Below are 11,079 nucleotides of genomic sequence, written 5' to 3'. Positions count from 1 at the left end.
ACAGCGTCATCCCGGCTGCCCCCTGCCCCCCCCTGCCTGGCACCGGCTCAGGGGTTTCCTGTCGTCCAGCGATGCTGAGACTGCAACCCGCTGCAGCTTCCCCTTCCAGCGGCCCAACTTCTCCCCCCTGCCCGCCTGGCTCCGTCTTGTCCTGCGTCTCAGGAAATTGTAGCTGCTCCAGCAACCCCAAACCGCCCCTTCCTTGTTCCCGATGACTTCGCTCCCGGGTCGGGCGCCGTGCTGGGAGCCCAGCAGGGATGCCTCATTCTCATGCTGCAGGAAGCTCTGGGCTGGGCTTTTGGCAACAGACCCCCTCATCTCCATTGCCTCCCTAGGGGGGAGGAGGGAGTGCCTGCTTGGAGCAAGCAAAGGGGTGCTGTGCCCATGGGGAGCAGCGACTTTTTTTTTTTAAGGCATCACAGCCCCTAGGGATAGGAGGCTCTGCAGAATACCCCCCTGGAGCCCGGGGGCAGCAAAGGGGTTAATGGCCGTCACAAGCCACTTCCAGGCTGTGGAGGCCGGAGAGCGTCGGCTGCAGCAAGTGCAGGCAGGCCTGGCCCTGCTAGGGGAAGCTCCCGTGGGGCTGGGCTGCCCCGGGCATGAGCTCACTGCTTCTGCAATCTGCTGCTCTTGGCAGAGGGCGAAGAAGTGATGGAGGGGGAGGGCGGAGGCCAAGGGGCTCACGGTGTGCTGGGTCAGAGAGGGACCTGCCATGGCCCCTGATCCTGGCACTGCCCCTGCCTTGTCGACATCCTCCTGGCCAGGGCTCCACAAAACCTCCCAGCCCAGCTAGAAAGCCCGGTGTCGGGTGCGGGGAGCCACGGCAGGGACCCGGTAGAGCAGCACTAACCTTCCCACCCTGCTTTCCGCCAGCTCGCCCAGAAGTACGACCCGCAGAAGGAGGCCGAGCTGAGGACATGGATCGAGAACATCACTGGGCAGCAGATCGGCCCCGACTTCCAGAAGGGGCTGAAGGACGGTGTCCTCCTCTGCGAGTGAGTCTGCTGGGGCCGGCGATGCTGTGGGGGGCGATTCCAGGGGATCGTGTCTGTCTGGGGGAGCTGCAGGCTCCCTGAGCTGGCTTCCTGCTGCCCCCTTCTCCAGCCCCTGCAGCATCTGAGAGCCGCAGTGTGAGCTACAGATGAGCCCAGAGGCTGGAAGCCCTTCTCAGACCTAGCTTGGCCTGGCTTGGAGTTCATCAGCAAGAGGCCTGCGCTTGGAGCCTGTGAACGGGGCAGAGGCGCTGCCTGCTCGCAGCTTGGCACGGCCCTTGTGCTCCGTGATGTGACGCCGAGCTCCAGCTCGTGGTCAGACACGGAGAGCTCTCCTGCCTTGCCCCAGCCATCTAGAGGGAACGGGCTCCAGATGCATCGGTCTGGGGGCAAGGACCCTGCTACCACCCAGGCCTGTGCATGCCTCATGCTGCTGTAGTGGCTGGCAGGCACCCTGGCCTGACTAGCGATGCCTCTGCCCTCCCCGAGGAGCTGGGAGAGCAGGCCGTCTAGGGGACCCCAAGCCCCCTGGTAGACTGCACCTGGTAGAGAAGGCGTGCGATCCCAGGAAGGCTCCCTGCAACCTGGGGGCCGTCCAGCCCTTCGATCTGCCTGCACAAAGGAGCACAGCAGGTCCAAGCTGTTCCCAGGCCTGGGGCAATTCCTGGCATGGGCTTGGCTCGACAGGATGTTGCTTGAGGTTCCTCCACACTCTGCCTTGGCTCTGAAAACAAACACGATCTCCTTCCCGCAAGTGGCTGCAGCTCAAATTCATAGGGAGCAAAACCTGAGCCTGTCCTGGCTGGAGCCGATCTCCACCCAGGGGAAGCCACTCTGTTGAAGAGGCCCTTCCCGATGCCATGGGGCATGGCCACCTCACTCGGGAGTTGCCTCTTGCAGTGAGGGTCTTCTTCAGGGCTGCATAGCACCAACATGGTGATGCCAGTGCTTTCCTGGAAATAGAGGAGGGATTCGTTAGCTCCTGTCTGCTGACTGCACCAGCAGTCAAGGTGGCACGGGGGGGTGGATAAGCCCATGGGCACCAAACTCCTGCAGTGCTACATTCACACTGCAAGGGACAGCAGGACCCGGAGCTGGTGCAGGTGGATGCAGCCTCCTTGCTCTGGTGCTAATGGCACCATCTCTCTGCAGGCTCATGAACAAGCTGAAGCCCGGCTCGGTGAGGAAGATCAACCGCTCGGCTCAAAACTGGCACCAGGTGGGTGCCTGGGCCTTGTGTCCCTGGAGCAGGCAGCCTGGCAGGTTGCTGGCCCCAGCATTGCAGCTCTGGGAGCCGCGTCTCCAACAGGCTCCCGGCTCCTCACCCTTCTCTCATGTGTCCTTGTCCATGTTCCTCCCCAGCTGGAGAACCTCTCCAACTTCATCAAGGCCATGACCAGCTATGGCATGAACCCTGTCGACCTCTTTGAAGCCAACGACCTCTTCGAGAGTGGGAACATGACCCAGGTGCAGGTCTCCCTGCTGGCTCTGGCGGGCATGGTGAGTGCTGGAAGGAGCCCGGCAGCTTTGTGGCTGCTCCTCTCCATCATTTGTAGGCCATGCCACACCTTGCACCCACCCCAGACACCCCCAAGGGACTGTGGGGTAGAATCTCCCTCTGCCTGGGTCCCTCTGGTCTGCTTTGTGGGAGACTACAGCCAAGGACCCAGCCAGACCCTGTCTGTGCCTCCATGGATGCTCTCAAAGGATGGCATTGGCCCCAGCCAGGTCCCCACTGGAGCAAAGACATTGCTTCGAGCTCATACAGATCATCTACAGTGCCTTGAGCCCCCGTACAGCACTCCCTGTCCCAGGCTGAGGCTCTCCCCTCTACTGTCCCTTTGAGGCAGGTGTTTAATAGCACTGAGCCATCCCAGAGACAGCTGCATTCTTGTAGTGGAGAACGGATAGAGGCTTGAGGTGCCCTGAGGCTTGTCACAGATGACCTGAGGGCAGGACTGATGAGCTGACCCAGATGAGTTTCCAATCTCTGTACAAACCCCAGCACCAGAGGTTTTGTGCTTTGGGCCAGTCCCTGGCAGGCAGGAGATGATGGATGTGGCTGCCCCTGCACCTTGGTCCTGGGTGGGTTGGGAGCCAGGGGGTGCTGGGGACAGTCTCTGAGGCTCTCACCCTTTCTGGCAGGCCAAGACCAAGGGGATCCAGAGCGGGGTGGACATCGGGGTGAAGTACTCGGAGAGGCAGCAGAGGAACTTCGACGAGGCCAAGATGAAAGCCGGGCAGTGCGTGATCGGGCTCCAGGTGAGTGGATGCCCATGTCTCCTACTGCAGGGTCCTGGGGGGCACCAGGGAGAGAGAGCATCTTAACCCTTTAGCACCTGAGTTCCCTGCCCCCAGGCACAAGGGGGTCGAACCCTGTGTGAGTCCTCTAGATACTAGCGGGACCTTAACCCTCTGGCACCCTTCATCCTCCCCAGCTGCCCAGGCTGTGCTGGCATTGCCTGTTCTGCTCCCCAGGGGCCAGGGACTGTCACAGCTGCTCTGCTCTGTTCCTCAGACAACCCTACCAAGCTTGGAGCGTGGGGCTGGCTTCTCAGGGAGGCGTGTTGGGGGAGGAGAAGGGCTGGGACAGTCTGGACTCGGGGACCAACTTACTGCCACCTTGCAGTGCACAGCAAAGGGGCTTGAAAGCCCATCTTTGGGCTGGGGCTAGGACTCCCCATCTGGGGGACCTCCTACCCAGCTCTGAATGGGGAAGGTGTGGGACATGGTGGGGAGAGAAGGAGGGTCTGGCATGGTGGTAGCCGTTGCTCCGTGCCCTGTGGAGGGGGGGACTCCCAGTACTTCCAGGTTCTCACAGTCTCTCTTTGACTTCAGATGGGCACAAACAAGTGCGCTAGCCAGTCGGGCATGACGGCCTACGGCACCAGGAGGCACCTCTATGACCCGAAAAACCAGATCCTGGCCCCCATGGACCATTCCACTATCAGCCTTCAGATGGGTACCAACAAGTGCGCCAGCCAGGTAGGCAGGTGGGAGCAGACTGGTGGGGGACCGGAGCCTCCACCCTCCACCACGCCTCTGGGGGTGCGTGGGGCAGGAAAGGCTGGATTCAGCTGGGATCAGTCCAGTCCACAAACTAGATCCAGTTCTGGGGGAGGTCTTGTGCCCTGTTTCCTGCCTGTAAAACAGGATCTGTGCTTTGTACCTCCCCCCTATATCCCTTGGGCCCACATAGATGGTAAAATCACGGGGGTTTCTTTGCTCGAGCATGCCCAGCACGCAGTACAAAGGGCGCCCACCTGCCCTCCAGCCAGTTTGCGGGCGCAGTGGTGTGACGCGCAGTCTGGTTTCCCAGGTGGGCATGACGGCCCCCGGCACGAGGAGGCACATCTACGACACCAAGATGGGCACGGAGAAGTGCGACAACTCTTCCATGTCCCTCCAGATGGGCTACAACCAGGGAGCCAACCAGAGCGGCCAGGTCTTCGGCTTGGGCCGCCAGATCTACGACCCCAAGTACTGCCCCCAGGGCAACCCGGGCGACGCGGCCAACGCCGCCTGCGACGAGAGCATGGACCCACCCGAGTACCACTACTACCGAGAGGAGGAAGAGAGTTACTGAGGGGGGGCCCTCCCTAACCCCACCTAACCCCTCCCGTCCCACCCTAGCTCACTCACAGATCCTAGTTGCCGGCAACATCCCAGCATCTCCCCTCTCTCTCTCTTTTTAAAACTCTTTTTATACTGAATCTTTTTCTAAGCAAGGAAACACCCCTCTGTGTAGAGAGAAGAGTTGGCTGTTTAGCCCCTTGGGAGTTGTCCCAAAGGGCAGTGCCCCCAAATTCAGCCCGGTAGTCTTCTATTAGGCAGGATTTTAGATGCCCATAAGTACCCCGTCTCTAGCCCTCCAGGACCGTGCGTGCCAGGGAAGCATTAGCAGAGCAGGGCATGCAATGGATTGCAGCCTCCCAGCATTGCAGGCCTGTGTTGCAACCGTGCGGCTGCTCCTTCACGCTCTGAAGGTGCCTTTGGAAGCTGCCTAGCCAGGGCTGGGCGGCAGCTGGGGATTGAGGGCATCTGATAAACAGGATGCAATTGGGAAGGGCAGGCCAGGCCAGGGAACTTCAAAAGGATGGGAGGCAAATCATGCTGTGTCAGATCTATTAACTTCTGCATCTCTTCCAAGCTCTCATGGGGACCAATGAAAATATATATCTTTCTATACATATATATATATATATTTTTATCGAGGCCAAAAGCAAAGCCCAAAGGCTGTGCTCTCCTGTGTATGTGTTTTTTTTGGTTTGTTTGTTTTTTTTAAAGGGAAGCAGACTAGCAAGGCGTTGTGAAGATAAGGACCAAGTTTATCCGCTCTTCATCTCTATTCCAAAAAGTCCAGTGCTCCCTGAAGAAGAGAGAAGGAGAAATTTTAACTGCCCCTGACACTGGAGTGGGGGTCTGAGTCTGCTGCATTATTCACAGCAGGGTCGGGCCTCAGGAGGCTGGATCTGTTCACCCATAGAGGATGGATATGGGTGAATGGATATGGGTGACGCAACGGATGGATATGTTGCAATGGCAGTGGTTTTTTACAGATGTTTTTTAATATAGCTGCTCTTCCGGCTAAGACTCGCTCTATTTAAACCTCCAGGAAATGTCTTGCGCGCGTCTGGCCTTGCTGGCACTCTCATAGATGTAGGGTCAGAAGGGACCTTGCAGATCTTCTAGTCCGACCCCTGCCCCGGGCAGGAGAGAAAACTGGGCTCAAATGACCCCAGCTAGGTAGTTGTCAAGCCTCCTCTCTTGGGGTGCCAGCTCCCCATACTGCCTTCTAGGTTAGGCTTGTCTAAACCAGCCCCCCGGTGATGGGAGGCCGTGAGCCCCTAAGAACTGGATGGGACATCTGCTGCAGTGGCAGCCAGGAGCCTGGCGATGGAGACTCCCTGGGCTCCTGGAAGGTCAAGTGCCATGCGTTCCTCCAGAGGCAGTGGTGCCTCTGGAGGTGGTGCCTTGGAATTTTTTTTTTTTTTAATAAAATGTGAAATGTAATATTTGAACATGGGCAATAAATGCTGTAGAAAGGATGGGCCGTGCTGCCATTTGTGTGTACAGGATGACTGGGGAAGGGGCCTGGCTCAGCTGCTTCACTATAGCAGCGGGTGGGGGTGCCCCGTGGGTTGTTGGAAGAACGGCGTTCCTCTTGCTGGCTGTTGCTGCTTGATATGTGACTGTCAGGAAAGCTGTTAAGTGTCTATTTTGGCTCCCCAGCTTGGTCCTGACATTAAATGCTCTGCTGATTCCAGACCGGAGGATAGCTTGAAAGGGAATAGCTGTATTGCAAAGAAAGCCCTATTCTTACCATGAGGTCGGGAACGCCAGACCTAGAAACCCATGCAGCTGGGGGTAAGGCCCCTTTAAGACTCAGCATGCCTTCTTCTAGCCCCGCCCCTTTGAGGTATATAAGGCCAGAGCCAAGGATCAGCTCAGATGGTGGCTGGGCAGCAAAGGGGGTTGTGGGGCCTGTGGAGGGTCACTGCTTAGGTCTCGGGCAGTAATTCTCAATTGGGGTGCCGCCAGATCCTTTCAACGGTGATGCACAATGTTATCCCCGTTCGGTTTGCAAGCCTGATGAGCAGGGATCCTGGTTTTCTCTGATTTAAAAAAAAAAAAAAAATCTCAAATTTTCAGTTAAAAAAAAAAGAGTAACCCCAAATTCACATTTTTCCGTAATTAAAATGAAACACCGCTAATCCATAAATGAAACACCGCTATAGCTATATCTGTGTATTAGCGGTGTTTCAGCAAATACATTGGTATATCTATAGCGGTGTTTCACTTTAATCACGGAAAAATGTGGATTTGGGGCTTTAAACCCCAAATTGGGGATTTTGTTTTTTTAAATCGAAGAAAACCAGATCCCTGCAGCCACCGGGGAAAACCCCAGAGGGACCCGGGGTGATGCCAACCAGCCGGGCATCGCCGGTGGGATCCCGGCCCATTCTGGGCTCTGCCCGGCTGGCACGAAACCAACATGGTGGGCAATGGTGCAAAGACCTGCACTGGGATGGGGCCGGGACCCCTCGCAGGGGGGTTGCCCTTGGCGCCCATGCCCATGCGAGTCTGCAGGGGGTGAGCCATGCTTTGCCCACGCAGGGAGCCTGGCCCCAGCTCCCCTTTTCCTGTGGGCCCTTTAAGAAGCACCCTGTGACGTCAGGTGGCCGGCTGTAGCCCCGCCTCAGGCAGCGCGAGGCTACTTTGTATCAGCACACCTGTGACATAAGCTGGGGGCGGGGCTTGCGAAATGATCAGACTCGCCCGGCTGGCAGGGAGAGGGGGCTGCTCTTAAAGGGGCCGCGTTGGAGCAGATAAAGGGGTGGGAAACAGGTAAGATGGGGGGGGGAGCACAGACAAGCGGTGCCCTGCGAGGTGCCCGGGCAGGGAGGTGGCGGCGGCTGCAGCAGCCGGAGGGCAGAGCATCCTACCAGCTCGCGGGGGGGGGGGGGCAGCCGGGGAGGGGCCTTTGCCCCTCCCCCTTGGCGGCCCCCCGGCCCGGCCCGGGGGGGGGGGGGGGCTGGCCGAGGCCGGGGGGCGGGGCCTCCTCCCGGCTCCGGGGGGGGGGGTGGCAGCTGGGCAGGGCTCTTGCCGCTGCACCTTGGCTGCCCACCAGCCCTGCCCGGAGGGGGGGGGTGGTCAGAGCCGGGCATGCCCCCACTGCAGAGATGCGGCCTTGGCAGCCCTGATCCTTGGGCTGGAGCCAGACCAAGCCGTCCCTGGGGCCTGGGTTCTGCAGTTCAGCCCCTGGGATGCCCCTGGGGGCATTGGGAAAGGGGGGCATCAGCACCCTTGGCGCCCATCAGCCTCAAGTGAGAGGAGGAGGGTGATCGTGCTGGTCCGGGTGGCAAAGAGGGATCCAAGGGGAGTGGGAGGAAGGCCTTGGGGGGTCCTTGCTGCACAGGGGGATGAGCCCCACCATTCCCAGCCACCTGCTCCCTTGCATGGACATGGGCACAAGTGCAGAGCGAGCGTGAGCACCGCTGCCACGCAGGGTGCAAGGATAATTGTGCAAGGCCCCCGGGGCGCTGAGCCCTGATAAGGGGCCCCAATACCATCAGACCAGGGGCTGAGGCCTCCGCCCTGCAGGCAGCACTTCCTGAGAGCGCAGCTCACCGCTCTTGGCCTGGCTCTTTCCTTCCCGGCAATAGCTGCCTCTACCCAATGTGCTTTGGGGAAATGTTAAAGCTTTTATTAGCCCAACTTGAGTAGCTGGGAAAAAAAGTTCTGTGCAAGTTTTCGGGCACAAGCCTCCTTCCCCGACCTCTACCCGAAGCCCCTCGCTGCCCTGGGCTTCACGGGGCGCGATCGAGTGTGGAGCCGGTGGCTGGTCCGGTGGCGTAAGCAGCCCTTGCGGACGGCTGCGGGTTGATTGCAAGCGGGCCGGCAGGATGGAGGGTTGCAGAGGGAAGGCAGCCAAGCTGAACACAGCAGCTCTTGTGTTTTGCTGCATCTTGCGTTGGGTTCCAGTGCTCGCACGATTTGGGGCTGCTCTTTATTTCTTGCTAAGCCTTCCTGGTGGCTGTGAGTGGGCTGCGGCTGGCTTTCCAATGGAGCGGCCTGGGTGCAGGGGATGCCCTGGGGTGGAGTCACAAAAGACATCGATAAACTGAGAGTCCAGCAGAGAATGACACTAATGAACCAAGGTTTAGACAACGGGCCTGGGGGGACGGGGCTGGAGGAGCAGGATGATTTAGTCCAGGGAAGAGAAGACTGCAGGGGTGGGAGCTGATACCCCTTCCCACACCTGAACTGTTGTTACAAAGCGGACGGTGACAGGCTGTTAAGGGACGGGGCAAGGAGTGATGATTTCAATTGCAGCAAGGGATAAGTTTGAAAGCCCGTTACGTGCAAACACAAACCTGACGTGCCAAAATAAATGCGTTTAAAAATTTTAATGCTCGTTAAGTTAATGAGGATGAAACGATGTGGCATGTACAAGCAACCCCTGGGGGTGGTTCAGCGCTGGAACAGGGACATGTGGGGTCTCCATCCTAGGAGGCTTCTCACAGTAGGCTGGGCAGGGATGCGCCTGCCTTGAGCAGGGTGTTGGAGACTGCGACCTCCCACCAGCTTGACTTGGCTATGATCGCACATGCTCCTCGCCCTGGATCTTCCTGCTTGCTTTTGGCAGGCTGCTTAGGAGTGAGGAGAGCACTTACATCCGTGCTCCAGGCCAACGACTGATGCAAGCGCTCCAGAGATCAAACATCTCAGGGCCGCTTGGCTGGGAAATAACCCTTATTATAGCTGGGCCTCTTTTCAAGCCCAGCCGCTGGGATCTGGGCTTCTGGAGACTCCCAGTTTGCATCCTTTCCTATAAATAATTGATGGCTCAGTGGTCAGCGAGTAGCTGAAAACCACGACCCAGGCAAACCCCAGAAGCAAAGAGCAGGGAGAGGTAATGAAAAGAAGTTTCTGGGATATTCCTGGAACAGAGAGGATAAAGCCACGGGTCTGGTTGCGAACGGCGCTGGATATTTGGCTTCTATCTTACTCCCTGCTGCAGAGGCCAAAGGAGTCCATGAGCTCCCTGGTACCTAGAACAGGGGTGTGTGCGCGTGGGGGGGTGCATGCATGTGTGTGTGCATGCATGCATGCGTGTGTGTGTGTGTGTGTGTGTGTGTGTGAGCCCCTGGAACTGTAGCTAACTTGGTGCTTGCTTCCTGTCTGTGCTCTGACCCGCGGGTTCGGGGACAGGTGCCCGGTCTCCTGGGTCCTTTGCTCTGCTCTGCCGCCACCTCCCTGGGCCCAGGTCCCATGCCCTTCTGGGGGCCTCTGAAACGGGATCTCAAAGCTCGCTTTGTGCTGGGCTGTGCCATGAGATTAGAGAGATTTCCTAGCGCCATAATCCTGCCCTGCCGAGGTACCTGCTTATCCCCTTGGCAGGGAGCCGCCGATTAAGCCTGGGAAGCAGGGCAGCGCCGTTGTTGAGCACGGGGTGCCGTACCTGGCCGGCAGCCAGCCCCTGCCCTGCAGCAGCTCCCAGTCTGGGAACTGGGGGTGTTGAGCCGCGATGGGCCGGGCACCGAGCTCGCCTGGGAAGCAAGCAGCTACTTGACGGGCGAGGGTGCCCACATGCCAGCGTTGCATATGTGACGCCGAGGGTGAAGGTGCCGACATCTTTCCACAAAGGGAGGCGAGGGGGAGGTGAGTTTGCTGCTCTGGGAGACACAATGGTGGTGGTGAGCCGGCATGAACATAACTAGCTGTTTGGCGGGGACCCAGGAGTCCTCTTACCTCTTCAGAGAGGAGCTGGGCTCGCGCTGCGTGCTTATGCGCCTCCGGTCTCTGCAAGGGGTTTTAGGCTCTGGTCCTCATCAAGCCCCTCCTGCAAACCCACAGGAAACCCTCCCCCCCACCCACCCCATGCAACTGTAACGAGCTGCTGCCTTTGGTTTCCCAACTCCAGTTATTTCATAAAACCATCAAAAAAAGAGGGTTGGAAGGGAGGTCGCATCAATCCAACCCCCTGCTCCAAGCAGGACCAGCCCCAGCTACATCATCCCAGCTAAGGCTTTGTCTAGCCGGGTCTTAAACACCCCCGAGGATGGGGACTCCACCACCTCTCTGGGTATACCAGTGCTTCACCACCCTCCGAGTAAGAGAGCTTTTCCTCTTATCCAACCTCAACTTCCCTTGCTGCAACTTGAGCCCATTTGTTGCGATGTGCTGGCTTCCAGCCCAGAGGTGGCTGCATTTCAGTGGTGGGTAAAACAGCACTGGTGAAAGGACCCCGTCTTGCTTTGCGAGCTTATCGGCGCAACTAGGCCCCGCGGAAGGCAGATCTTTTAGGAAGCTGGGTGTTATCTAGGGAGAATAAGGTATCACTGTGGGCTTGATTCAGAGCCCGCTGATGTCTGCGAGAGCCTTTCTATTGATTTCCCTCAGCCGGGGCTGTGCAATAGATTTTTTTCCCCCCCTCCCTATAATAAGCTTTTTTCTGTAATGCCTCCAGTGCCGTCTCGTCCTTCGCTGAGCCTTTGCCTGTAGAGCGGGGAGGGGAGGATCAGCCGGGCTTGCTCTGAAAATGAACTTTTCCGCTGGCTCGGCCGTCCGCGATGATCAAGCC

General features: G+C 58.4%; 1 protein-coding gene across 1 annotated transcript; it reads left to right on the top strand.

Moving 5' to 3' along the window:
• The first annotated feature begins 840 nt into the window (after positions 1–840).
• CNN2 (calponin 2) lies at positions 841–6,040 on the top strand. The gene is made up of 6 exons (XM_019513532.1): positions 841–995; positions 2,145–2,211; positions 2,355–2,492; positions 3,138–3,254; positions 3,831–3,977; positions 4,312–6,040. Exons 2-6 carry the CDS (start codon positions 2,149–2,151, stop codon positions 4,576–4,578), a joined length of 732 nt encoding a protein of 243 aa, XP_019369077.1. The 5' UTR covers positions 841–995; positions 2,145–2,148; the 3' UTR covers positions 4,579–6,040.
• The last annotated feature ends 5,039 nt before the right edge of the window (positions 6,041–11,079 follow it).

Source organism: Gavialis gangeticus, unplaced genomic scaffold, assembly GCF_001723915.1.
Source record: "Gavialis gangeticus isolate Ggan-Ray unplaced genomic scaffold, GavGan_comp1, whole genome shotgun sequence".
NCBI lineage: Eukaryota > Metazoa > Chordata > Crocodylia > Gavialidae > Gavialis > Gavialis gangeticus.
This window is presented reverse-complemented; position numbering and strand designations above follow the sequence as displayed.

Coding starts and splice junctions, on each gene's coding strand:
- CNN2 (XM_019513532.1), top strand. CDS start 2,149: ATGAACAAGCTGAAGCCCGGCTCGGTGAGGAAGATCAACCGCTCGGCT. Junction 2,212..2,354: donor CGGCTCAAAACTGGCACCAG/GTGGGTGCCTGG, acceptor GTTCCTCCCCAG/CTGGAGAACCTCTCCAACTT. Junction 3,255..3,830: donor AGTGCGTGATCGGGCTCCAG/GTGAGTGGATGC, acceptor CTTTGACTTCAG/ATGGGCACAAACAAGTGCGC.